This window comes from Scaptodrosophila lebanonensis, unplaced genomic scaffold (assembly GCF_003285725.1).
Source record: "Scaptodrosophila lebanonensis strain 11010-0011.00,11010-0021.00 unplaced genomic scaffold, SlebRS2 tig00000089-arrow-pilon, whole genome shotgun sequence".
In the NCBI taxonomy this organism is placed as follows: domain Eukaryota; kingdom Metazoa; phylum Arthropoda; class Insecta; order Diptera; family Drosophilidae; genus Scaptodrosophila; species Scaptodrosophila lebanonensis.
This window is the reverse complement of record NW_022060565.1, coordinates 4112983-4127056: the sequence shown is the minus strand read 5'-3', so window position 1 is coordinate 4127056 and position 14074 is coordinate 4112983. Positions and strand designations below refer to the sequence as shown.

Genomic DNA, 14074 nt, shown 5'->3' with positions numbered 1-14074 from the left:
TTTCCTTTTTAAGCAGTTTTGAGAAATTTCAAGACAGATGTGAACTCACTATTTTAAACAAATCCTGTTTAATATAATATTAATAATATTAAAGTAGATGTTCGCCAAATGGTGTTAAAGCGTTAATTTCCCAACCTTCGTTGACCACTCTACTCAAGCACACTTCTGTCGCCGGTTAATCGCAGGACTCTCTCCCCTTTAAGGTGGCCTTCATTTCCCATATCCTCTTCCACTTATCACAATGTCATTGCCTCATTTCAATAATATAATTATTATAATACCAAATTTGAAGTCAGGAAACTAGCACACATTCAACTAAAGACTAGCATTTAGAGCGCTGAAATGAACCCAAAACATAGATATTTAACCAAATATCTGCTTGCAGAAAGAAAATGTAAGCTGAAAAACTCGTTCTATGTTTAACTTTTATTCTGGTTTAATGACTTTTAAAAAGTGTTTCCAAATAAAGATATAAAGAATTGACACTTTTACCACAAATGCTCAAATGGATGTTTTTAATGAAATGAGAAATTTCAATAAGCATGAAAATTGTTTAATGAATTTGGAATTGCAAATATTTTCTTCTGAAAATACTATACTAAGAAGAAAATGGCATCCATTGAGAATAAGGTCCCATATGAGAGTTAAAAAAAAACACAAATATTTTTGCGATATCGGTAGTATTAAGTATCTAGTATCCATCTAGTACTGCCCGACTCTACCCAAGCTAAGGGAGATGCTGAAGGCTTTCTGTAAGCGGAAACGTAAAGACTAATCAACATAAATAAAAATAGAAACAAATATGAACATTTTTATCAAAGAATATAGAAACAGTTATTCGATCGCATTGAACGAATGATTTGATATTTACGGGCACTTTCCGCGAAAGGAGAGCCACTGTGATGCGGAAGAGATGGTTAAGGCGGCAGAGGCGGCAACGGCGACTTTTGGCTTTTTCGTGGCTGTCACAGCCCTCTGCTCGTTGGCCATAAATTGTTTGCCGCTTTGGAGCATGCAACACTCCACGCATACGTGTATACCACGATGGACCGCCCCGCAGCGCCCTACACCACCGCAATTCAGCACGGTGCGGTTGCCAGTCCGGCCCTGGCGTGCATATGATTATTGTTATTTTTATATAGCACAGTTTTGTGAGCACGCCATTTGACCTTCTCGTGTCGCTGCCATCAAGAAGGCGACCGGGACTGCCTTTATAGTGGCTTAACAAAAGCAACTGCAAAATAGTTGCAACAACAACAACAACAAGCTCAATAATAATAATAATAATAACAACAACTAACGACAAGGCAAGGCAACAAGGCAACAAACTCGCGAGTGCGCGCGCATTTCCGGCCTCCCCGAAACGGGTCAAAGACGCAACGTCTAAAAAAAAAGTTGAGTTTAGTGTCGCAAGCCAAGCAATGCCGAGCAAAGCAAACCAAAGCAAAGCTGGGCAAAGCAAGTCCCACCCAAGCCCAGCCCCAGGCCGAGGCCCCGTTCTCGTACATACATAAATATATCAGAAAAATCAATAAACGTAATGACACATTTAAAGGTAGGCAGTCGAACACTATCCATTGTCCATTGTCCACTGTCCACTGTTCACCACCGGCCATTGGCCATTGGCCGTTCGCCATTGCCAGTCAAAGTTAATTTGCAGGCGTTGAACAACATTTGGCGCATGATGGCGAAGAAAACGGCGCGTGAAATCAATACCACGGCTAACCAGTAAGAGAGGAAGACAGAGAGAGAGAGAGAGAGAGAGAGAGGGGGAGAGCGAGAGAATTGAGGCAACATTGACGGGGTAATTGCAATTGTTAACCGCCTCGTCGGCTCATTTGCCCATCATCCATCCGCTGGCCATTGGGAGAACCCCCCTCCCCACACGAGCTTGTTGCATGTCGAGCGCATCGAATGCGTGACCAGATGCAGGCATGGGTGTAGTCAGGACCATATTTAAAGGCGTACAAATTCCAAATTCCAAATCTCTTACGAGTAAGCTGCAGTCAGAAAAGCAAATAATTTGCGGGCACATTTATCGAATGCAGAAAAACTATATTATACTTCAGTTAAGACCAATAAGAAATATAAACATATAGTATCTGTAGGGGAATAATATTGAAAAGTAAGTAAAGTTTCAAATAAATAGATGGCTATCCTGCACGCAAGATACTCTCTCTATCTCTTAAATTGTAAACAAAATATGTTGCTATCTTTAGATAAATGTTGTTTCGATGCTAAGACATGCTGGCGCCATGTGTTTTATTTTACGAATACTGTCCCCCAATATCGTTTTTCGAAGACAGTTTGAGCAAAAGGTTCAACATCTGCTTTTTTACCTCAAAATGCTCACAAAAACGGCAGTAATTCTTATAAGCTTTTGAAACATAGGAACACAAAGATATGTTTATCCACTGATCTGCCAAATATTTAAAGAAGCGTTCTTTTTCTGTATATAATCGACTATGTTTTGTAGAAAGTGTTAACAAAGTTTAGTTTTGCTTCATCTATTTAAATAATTCTCGTTTCTTAATGAAAACCTACATTTCTTTATCTTTATCTTAAGAAAAGTGCGGCCACTTTGCTTTTAATGCACCGTAAAAACAATTTAGAATGAATTGAATGAACTATTTTTGTGGACTGGGAAATAAGGAATGAAGAAAATTAAACAGATGTTACGCATTATCTCATTTACCATATAATTCTTATCATTAATGAATCATACTTGTAATTAGCGTACACATCGTGGGTGAGAAAAAAGTTAAAATCGAGACATTACTCCTAATGATGCTAATATTTAATTGCAGTGTTTGAGTTCTAGGAACAAAACTCGCCCCCCCCCCCCCCTCGCGACACTCATGGCTGCAGGTGCAAGACCAGCAGCAGCTACAGGTGCGGAGGTTGGAGCCGCCATATGGGTGGTTCTGTGGATGGCACTGCGGTTGAGGGGCATAATGAAATATTCATGTTCAATTGGAGGACTGTGTAAATGTTTGGGCGCGAGCGATAAAGCTGCCCCGATTGTAGCAGGCAAGTGGCAATGGAACTTGAGGTTAACTGATGGGTAGACAAAGAAAAACAATTCGACTTCGTTTCCAAGTTGGTTCCCACACACAATGGTGTGAGTGTTCGCTCGGGTATCTATGACAATGGCGTGGCTTGAAGGCCATAAATTAATATTCAATTGCTGATTGCTGATTAATTAATCGATGTTGTACATATCGCCATCAGTCAATTCGTTTCTGCTGCCCCCTCAAGTTGGGGGAAGGGGCAAGGCGAACGCTTAGAGTTCATTAATCAATAATAGCAAGCATTTACGATAACTGATATTAGATATTAAGACAAACCTGATTGGAACAAATAGTGCTGAGGAAATACATTCATTCATTTTTTTCAACTACTTTTCCAACTACTTGTAGTGTGAAATGAACTCTTAGGGAGCCGTTTTGAAACGCTGGTCCAAGTCGGGCTTTCAGCTAATCTGTTCGAATGATGTCCGATGATGGTATCTTTTCTCATACAACTTTTATAAATAAAGTCTGCCATAGCAATCGTTAAGAATCAGCTCTACCAAGGGATATGAATATTATCTAACAGTCTACAAATTATGTAAATATATTTATAATATGCAATAGAAAGTGGAAGAAAAGTATATAGAAATAATATAAATAGAAAAAGATAGTTAACATGTAAACTTCAAGCACAGGCAACAGTTTCAGGATATATGTATAAAAGGATGGGTAAAATTTTGTATACAAATCATATACAAAATAGACAACAGAGGAAAGGTGCTAGATAGATGGAATTGTCAGTTTGCTAGGATGTTTTTATCTTTATGGCTTCATTTATCTATTCCACCTAATACGCATCCTTTTCTCCTTCAATCTATCAGTAGTTTAAATTTTTAATTTAAAACGTTCCTATCTATTTTAGTGTGCTCTCTCTAAGGCTTGCCTTCTTTGTTTTTTTCCACTAAAATGTTCTCTCTTTATCGATTTCTCTCTATATTACTTTTTTATTTATAACTCTCACATTCATTTTATTTATTTTTTTTACCACTCTTAGATCCTTCCTCTTATTTGTCTGTCCTTTCTTGCTCTTTATGATTTCTTTTTTCTTGTTCTTGCTCTTTTCCTTTCCATTTACAAACTGTTCTCCTTTATCTCTATTTGTCTTTTGTCTGTCTCTTCTATTATTCTGTTTACTATACTATCTCCTTGTTTCAATACAGCGCCCTTGCGTCCTCCTTTTCTGTCTTAAGCGACCTGTAGTTGATTGCTGTGCCAATTAAGGTAACCACAACTGCATTTGTCGCATTTAAACTCTGCTCCTGGCAGGCTCAAATGCATTCGATAATAACGTGATGTATGCGGTCATCCAATGGATGTGCCCCAATAAGTGTGGAGATCGCACTTTTATTGCCATTGCAAATTAATTTATAGGCTTTGCTCGCTCTGCCTTCCTCTACTTTTTCGTCGTATTTCTTGTCGAGTGAGTGTGTCTGTGTGTGTGTGTGTGTGTGTGTGTGCGAATGTGGACTGTTCAAAGGGCTGAGTCAGTTGCTGACCTGCTCACAGTACAGGCTCGACCTATGCAAACAGTTTTCACATAAGGGGGTACAAGCGGTTTCCTTTTGGCCTCACGGCGTGTGCGCAATCAATTGTCAACAAACAAACGAACGAACGAACAAACAAACAAACAAACACACACACACACACACACACAGACGCAAACAAGCAAACAAAGAGGCAAACACAAACAAAGCCAGCAAACCAACAAACCAACAAACCAACGAACCGACAAACAAACAAGCGGCAGCAGCACAACACTTTGGCAAGCATTTCGCTCGACAAAGCAAAAAAGCGCAGAATTTGCGAAAATACTTCAAAGCGAGTGGAGCCAAGAGCCACTTTATCCACTTTGGCTCTTTTAGTCGTTCCTCCTCCTCCTCCTCCTCCTCCTATTCTTCTTGTTGTTGTTGTTATTCTTATTGTTTCTGTTTTTATTATAATTGTTGTTGTTGCTGATGCTGTTGCTGTCGCTGTTGCCGATGCTGACAAAGATCAAACAGCGCGAGCCGGGCTATGTGCACTTTAGATAAGCGTGCGAGACAAACCGCAGAGCGAAGCCAAAATAAAAATAAAACAAAATGACAGAGAAAAAGAGCCCAGTGTGTGTGTGTGTGTGTGTGTGTGTGTGTGTGTGTGTGTGTGTGTGTGTTTGTATGTCGCAGATAAACCTCTGAAAATTGCCAAACCTTCCGGTCCAGGCCAGCCAAAGGCTGAGACATAGGCTCGAGTTGGCTTTGAAAAAGTTTGCACTTTTCCTCATGGCCTCTTCACTTTAATGATTTTCACCAAAGGTCAACAGATAACGAAGATTGTGTGTGTGTGTGTGTGTGTGTGGGATAAATCGAACTGTATAAACAGGATACAAATGGACTATATGTGGAGCACACTTTGAGACGCCGCCAAATGGCCTTGCATAAAGTCAACTAATTAAACTTAAATTGGGGACTAATGGTACATCCCCCTTCCCCCTTCCCCCATTCCACAGCTTCCGTTGCCAACTAGACGCTCTGCCCTTCTCCCTTTTCGCAATTTCAATGTTGTTTGACAATATCCGGCTTGCTATGAAGTTCATTTTTTTGGCATACGAGTACGCCCCACAGGCCACAATTTGTTAACGTTAGCAGCTCTTGGAGTCGATCAAAGAAAACTGCTAAAAAGGAAAGGTCTGGCCTGGGACTGAGACTGGGGCTGGGCAGGATTTCAATCAGGCGAGCTGGCGACCAAGTCACCAACACACACACACACACACACACGTCGTATGCGTAATGTGTGCTGAGAAATGTTTATAGCCTACATGCTTATACAGACGCTTGGCGCACGATACTCGTACGATATATACGATTGGATATGCAAATGGGCGGCCATTTGCTATCGGGGCGAGCGTAGAAGCGTAACGAAAACGAAAACAAATCAAGTGGGGAATGGTGCTAAGTGGTGTTGCAGGAGGATGGGGAGGAGGCGAAGGCGGAGGCGGTGTAGTGTGTGTTAAGTCCGTTGCTAGTTGGCAGCAAAACAAATGACGACGAAACACAAATGATGCCTTCGCCGAAGCCGATGTCGGTGTCGGGTGAAAAAAAAAAAAAATAAACTATATGTACGCATGTATACTACAAGTATATAGTACCTATGCCAAAAGTATGCCAGTGTGTGTCAGAGTGTGTCAGTTTGTGTTAATTTGTTATGTAATATATAAGCTGGGACGCATGGATTGCTCTCATTTCTTCTCACTTTTATTTATTGTCTTTTTTATTTTTATTTGTCTTTGGCATGGAAATCACATTAAATTCTATTGCCGCAAATGCCGTCGGTCTTCCTCGTCCAAACGCAGTACAGACAGACAGACAGAGAGACAGACAGACAGACAGACAGACAGACAGACAGACACAATTTTCTCACCCTAATACGCTACACTTCCTTTCTATAAGCTCTCAGTCTTTCGCACTCATGTGTGCATCGGTACATACTTGTATATCTATATCTCTATGTAGAGAATTGTACGTTTGTGTGTGCGTGTTTATTTCCTTGCTGGTATTTTCACTTTGACGCTCGAGTATTTCCGACAACATGTAGCCGCGCCTCACTGTCCCCATCGGTGGCGAGGGGTTGCTGGGGGACTGATCCCTCCGAGCAGTTCACTAAAATAGTTCACTTGACAGCCAAACAGTCTACCATGAGTGCTCGCCATAAATCCTGTTGCAATGGGAGGGCCACCTTATGTCTGTTTCTGGTTCGGAATCTCAGCTTCCTAATCCGCTTGTGACAAAATGAAGGAGCAAAATTGAAAGTCTCCTGTCGCACGAATATGAAAGCTATGCTTATTAGCCTCTTGCCCCCAAACCAGCTTTAGCCTCTCTCTCTCTCTCTCTCCCTGTCTCTTTCTTTGCCACTTTTGTTGATGCCAATCCATTTACTGCTTATGACGGCTGCTATGTTGCTGGTTGTCGTGCGATTGATGCTGTCATTGTCATTGCATTTGCGTTGGGCGTTGCATTCAGCTGTGACTCATGAAGCAGACAGGCGGTAAATGCAAATGCAAATACAAATACAAATACAAACCGAAATCAGTGTACGTGTACATTACGGCGTAGTAAACAAGACCGGACGAAAGTGCACAGCTTTCAATTCTCCCCTGATTAGTAAACAGATAGGTCGAACAGATACGAGTATACAACAACAGATGGCCCTTTCGAAGCACAGTTGCACGAATAGCTGCTTTAATTCTGAATTACTGAACAATTCGGTTTCGTGCTTCGACATCATCATCGAAACTAACACAGTCGTTTTAATGATTTGAAACGAATTCAGAAACGAAAATTGGCCCAAATCTGCACAAATTAAGAAGTGCCTAATAAATGGAAAATTCAAGAAAGAATACGAATATTATTAAATTAATCAAGTCTGTGCTTAGTAGGTTTTTGAAGCATTTGATAAATTCTATCTGTGTTATTAGTAATCTGTACTGTGTTGAAATTTGATAATACATTTTTATACCCTGTACCCAGAGGGTGAAAGGGTATACTAGTTTTGTGCGAATGTATGTAACAGGCAGAAAGAGGCGTGGCAGACCCCACAAAGTATATATATTTTTGATCAGGATGACAAGACGAGTCGATATAGCCATGTCCGTCTGTCTGTCTGTCCGTCTGTCCGTCTGTCTGTATGAGCGCAAGGATCTCAGTAAGTACAAGAGCTAGGATAACCAAAATTGGTATCAAGGTTCCTATAAGCCCTAGGCAGATCGAGTTTGTTTATTTTTTCTGATACACCCCCCCCCCCCACTCCCCCGCAATTCGTGTTTTGTCTTATAACTTCCGTAATTCTCGGAAGTTTGAAATCAATTTTGGTAGGTACATCCAGTTAGTACTAATGTGTCCATGTGCCAAATTTCATCATGATAGGTCAATTCTGAAGAAAGTTATAGCCATAAGTAAAATCGCTGCTCATGCGCTGCCTCTGTCGGCAGCGCTGCCCGCAGCTGTTGTTGTTGTTGCTGCTTTGGCTCAACTTTGTGATGCATACATACACGCATATAAACACGCATAGGTACCTGATGTAAATGTATGCTGTTTAAACTGAACATAAACATGTATTCTAATTTAATTTAATTAATTAATTTTAATTAATTCATTCATTCATTTTTTTTAATAATTTAATTTTTTTTTTAAATTTTTTTTTTTTTAATTTTTCCCTTTTGTGGAGAGTACAGGGTATTTTACTGTCGGGCTTGCTCGACTGTAGCGCTCTCTCTTGTTTAAAATTCCAAAAGGGCGAGAAAATACATATGGCTTGGATTCTTCGTACCCGACACCCAAGTCAACTAACCTGCCATATGGGGGCGCCATGGCTGCCAACTCTTCAGTAGGTGCTCTGCTAATGAGCACGCACGGACTGGCATCTGCATCTTGCCTCGAGCCTTTTCAGGCCCAACACCAAGACAAAAACATCAACACTACAAGCAACGTTTACAGTTACAGGTGCAGGGCTGGCAAGCGAAAAGTGGCGTTAGTTTGTTAATTACGTGCTCGTTGCTGTCAAGGCATTGCTGCTGTTTCTGTTTCTGTTGCTGTTACTGGTTTGTTGATGATGTTGATGTTGGTAGTCTCTGGCAGAGCCTCTCCCAGAAACAAGCTCACCAGCCTCGCACTCATGTCAGCATGCCACATTCTCGTCCAAGGTTAGGGTCGTTCTAATGGCCATTATAATGAATTGCAATTCAGGTGCGATTTGATAAAATCATGTTTCTAATTCCAGGAGGAGATAGCTTTCAGAAACTAAATTAATTTATAATTATAGTCAAATAACCTGCAAAATCTATGCATTTAAAGTATATGCATATAGTATATACTTGTATGTATATGAGTCGATCTGTAAATGCTCTCCTGTTCCATCATCAGTAAAAATCTTTATTATCCTTATCCTTTCTTAATTGACCAGTTTGTTGTTATTGTTACTTATGGCACAAATGTTGAGCAAAGCAAAATAGTCTGACTCTATTATATAATACATATATTGTGCGTTCCATACAACCATTCACCCACCATTCATTGGATAGATAGTGAGAGTTTAGGGAGCGCTACATTTAAAATATAATTGAAAAATATCTGGCATTTCCATTTATTGCAAATATAGTAATCGACATTCAAGAGTAAGCCATAGACTCAAGCATGTATATATATATACATGAATCTATAATCAATTGCAATACTCAACAACTGCATTCATAATCCCCAATTTATAATCAATGCGAACGATGTGTGAGCAGCTGAAGTGTCTAATGAAAAGCAACGATTGCGCGTTTGGGGGGAGGAAAGGCGGCACTGTGTATAATACACACATTTGAGCGTCCTCCTCCTCCTCCTTCTCCCATTTCTTCGGTATTCCCATTTCCATACATTCACAACAGCTGTTGGCCACTGCCAGTGGCCACTGGACAAGCCCGCTGCTCGCATGCCACTGCATTTATGTAATCCGCTCTGAGCCCACCCACCCAAGCAACTGCCCTCAGTTTGCGTGCCTGTGGCGTTGAGTTCCAGGTCAAGCACTTGACACTCCACTCAACCACACACACACACACACACACACGCACACACACACACAGGCACACAGGCAAGCACGCACTCTCTGCCGTCATCTCCACATCATGCATACTTGTATACATATTCCAGTTCCTTAGCGCTCTGCCCCACTCTCTTGTATCCATTAGCTCTCGGCACAGCCATCACACCACAATAGACCGCACACCAGCATACCTTGAGTCCCAATCTATCCCGTGCCTGCCTTCTGCCTTCTGCTGCTCAACAGGTTGCTGCCTTTAATTGGCATATGGCAACACCCCCCACTTCCCAACTCCACTCCACTCCTGGCCAGCCCCCCACTACATTTCAATTATGCTGGCAACGTCTACCGACGCTTAACTTGGCATCGAACCGACGCGTCGCCGGACATTTCTCTGCCGTGTGCGGTTGAGTCTATTTATAGATCTAAACAGTTGGCATTGCCATGTCCGTGTATGTGAGACGGACACTGTGTGTGTGTGTGTGTGCGTGTGTGTGTGTGTAGGTTGGGTGTGTGAGGTGTCGCGCTTCCTGTGCGCACTGACAATTTAACGGAAGAATCATTTCAAATGCTGGCACTGCCAGCCACAGAGCAGTAAAAACTTTGCACGCTTGACTCGCTTCGTTGCCCCGACAAAGCGATGCCAGCTTGTCTCTTACCCCATTGCTCGGCCACTCTTTTTTCACTCCTTTTCTTCCTTTTGTTGCTACTTTATTGCCAACTACCAACTGGCTGCAAGTTGCACAAAGGTGCCAACGAAAGGAAGAGTTGAAAAACATTTACGAACTTTCATTAAATCTGGCCAACCATTTCACTTAAATTCCAGGTACTTAACAAACAAACTTATCGTCCCTTTTAATTTCATTCCCCGATTTATAAAAAGTTCAGCATTCACAAAGGTCGAGGCGCCATGGAATGCCCCAAGCCATGCTAGAATGTCAGCATTGTCTTTAAAATAAAGGGACATTATAAGAATATACTTGGTCTAATACAAGTAAGTACTAAGTGGAAACATTTCACAAAACCTTCTGATTAATAAACCGGCCCCCCTCCAATTTGTTGAAATTAAAATACTGTACAGTTTTTGTGGAGCGATGTTATAGCCATACTTGGATTGTTTTAAGGTGCTTTAGTTGTGCCGATTCTGGAAGCTACTAATATTACTATATGCCAACAATTGAACAGTTGGTCTAAAGAGCTACTGGTATGCCGATTATTTAAGAACATACCTGTGCTATATAAATTATTAAAATGCAAACCAGTATTTCAGTATGTTATTTATTCCTTACAAAGCAAGCGCATATCGCACCATTCTCCACACAAAATCTAAACTACTAGCATTATTAAATTATATACAAGATTCAAAATGTAATACGTAGTTTTTTGTAACTAATTTTTAGACTTGAATTCAAGCATTTATTTAAAACAAACACTTTCTGCCAGTGCTATCGTCTAATGATAGTGGCAAGAGGAACATTTTAAATCAAAAATGAATTGTCTTATGTATTTGAGTGAAATATATCTTTCGTTTATTTCAATGAACTAATAAATCTCTCTATATACATATGGTTTATAAATATTCCGATTAAAGGTTGGAAAATGTAAGCAACGAAACAATTCATAGATTGTCTAGCTGCTAATATTTTTCTCTTTATTTATGCATTTTAAGTGACGCCATAAAACCAAATTTTATTTACCCCATCGAACAAATTTGTCATTTTCAAAATAAACTGAACAAATGTTTATTAAAAGAAACAATTCTTTACAAAACTTGATGTTTGAAGCTGCACAGTTGTTCGGTGTGGCGTGATTTATTTTCAAATTTGCATTGCTTTGCAATTCAGATGAGAGGAGTGTGGTTTGTTTATACAAGTAAGTATTCTTGCAGTTCGGGTGAATTGCTGAATGTGGCGATTATCTTACTGGTACACCCCCAAATACTTACGCTGCGAATTGGAGCGTCGGATGATGTTCTCGAGGAAAGTATTCTGCGGTGCAACAAGTCCACGTCGTCCGCCAGGCATTTTGTCGCCCCTCTACGCTACGCTGCTAGCGCCTGCGCCTCCGCCTCCGCAATGACCGACTGATTACTGTGATTGTTTTGTCCCGTCGCCGATATCGCCCTTAGCCCTTTGGGGTAACAATTTCCAGAGATGCTCTGTTCAAATAAAGCAGCAACGGCCAAAGTCAAAACTCAATGTTCATGGGCGGCTTGTCGCGAGTTGCGCGCCTTTAGCGATGCGTTGCATACTTTGTGGGGCTTCGGCGCCGCTCATTAATTACTCAAGGCAGCGGCCACAACGACGGCGACAAGAACGGCAACGGCAATGGCAATAGCAATGGGCAACATTGGAATATAACCGGAGCTGGTGCTGGTGCTGCTGTTGTTGTTATTGTTGTTGTGTACGAAGCCGACGATGCTGCACTGATGCCTCATGCTTGTGGTTTGTTTTATTTACATGCACTTTTTGGGGTCAAACGCACACACACATACACACACACAGAGAGAGAGAGAGAGAGAGAGAGGGAGAGAGAGCGAGAGATAGCTGACACGGACAGAGATAGAGACAACAACAGCGATTTGGACAGAACAGCGAGACAGAGCAGCGCAAAGGCGCCGTAGCGGCTCCGGCTACGATAATTCCTTCAATTATCCTTTCAGTTGTTGTTGTTGTTGCTGTTATTATTGCTATTGTTGTTGTTGTTGTTATGCAGCTCTTTCAATCCGTTAAGCTACAGCTGCTGCTCTTGCTCCTGCTGCTACTGACCATGGCTTAAACTCGTTTCAGCCGCTGGCACTTGACCATTGGGCCCAGTCTTTTCGGTTGCATATGGCTCTGAAAACAAAGAGAAGGAAAACGTTATTATGCGAACAGTGCCATTAATCAACCCCACGCCAAGCCACATTCCCTCCCGCCACTCCCCCACTTCTCTAAGGCATGTGTGTGTTGAGCACAAGCTGAATTATTTACGACTACTTACATACTTGTATGTATTATGCCGTCGAAAGCATTTAACACATTTTCACACAACAACTACAATATTTCCCCATTTTTTTTTTAAATAATTTTAATTTTGCTATCCATTTGATTTCATTTTAATTTTGCGCCTAATTGTCGGAGATAATTTGTCCCTTTGAATAGTTGTGTTGAAGTCCTTTTTAAACTGTGCTTATTATTCATATTTTCTACACCATCCATTCATCCAATCGCCAAATTATTGAGAGTGTACGACCCCTGACTTCTGGGAATTGAATTTAATGTTGAACTTAACATTATGTATTAATAACAATAATTTAATGGCCTTAAAGTTATGTTATAGCAAGCAGTGTATTATAACACTTTTCAACATAACAAGGACTGAAGACATTTAAAAAACCCATCTATATAATATATAGAGTTAATATTGTTTTATTGTTAAAATGTTTTATGGTTATTATCATCTTTGCGGCTATTTTCATGCAGTTTCTTCTTTCGTTTTCCGAGGAGCAGCGATTGCAATATCTTCTGATATATTCTGATATGATATTTTATTGCTGTGCTCTTCTAAGACTACAGTTTTGTTAAGCTCCATAAACAATTGAAATTCGTTCTCTATTCTTGTATACAGAAAAGGCAAGCCCGACACACACACACACAGCTAAAGTTCTGTGTGGACTTAGTTCGTATTCATCAAATTATTAATGCAATTATGAGTGGGCAACTAAATGTGGTCAAAAGTACAGCCCTTATGCATTGCGGTTAGTCTGTTTGTTTTGTGACCGAATATACAGTACATATGTATATATGTATCTATGTGTGTGTGTGTGTATGTACATATATACTAGTAGTTAGAAAACTATTTCTCCCTGCTTCCCATAGCATTGATTTGTGCATTTATGCAGAAGTTGCGAAAGTTTTGCAATTAATTACCAAATCAAAGCAGGCAACGCAGCGTATACGCAATTTGTTTAGGTTCTCAATTATACAAGTATGTGCATGTGTATGTGCAAGCTGATTGTGCAAATGCTCGCCTTCTACGGCTTCTTCTTGGAGAGGGGAACGGAACACAATGCACGCAGCTATGCATAATAATTAATAGGTGCGCACAATTTTGACAGAATTCGACAGACTGGGTCGAAACTGTTGTGCAAAGTTCTGCAAAGAAGCAACTATGGCATGCTGGCCTTTTAAGTCGCTATGAAACAATGAACACATATAGTATTAATAAGAAATTAATATGACTGTACGAGCTCATTACACACAATACGGGTAAATGCTTTATTACGCACAATGCTGTCCACAAAGCAATGCTTTTAATAATGTTATTCAAGTCCGTTGCCCAACTGGTTAACTGCTCATCTTTGTTTTTAGTTTTGTCTTCTCCTTCACATACCATACATGCTCATGCCCTACATTGCACAAACGAGCATGTCAGCTTGAGAATCGCTTTAGCCACTCTAATTAATC

General features: G+C 40.6%; 1 protein-coding gene across 1 annotated transcript in view; it reads right to left on the bottom strand.

The window, feature by feature from the left end:
* The window catches only part of LOC115626687 (potassium voltage-gated channel protein eag), a 46199-nt gene extending 34549 nt beyond the window's left edge, over positions 1 to 11650 (bottom strand). The window contains exon 1 of the mRNA XM_030522115.1: positions 11572 to 11650. Within this exon, the coding sequence (XP_030377975.1) occupies positions 11572 to 11650 (79 nt within the window). The remainder of the gene's footprint in view (positions 1 to 11571) is intronic.
* Positions 11651 to 14074: the final 2424 nt, after the last annotated feature.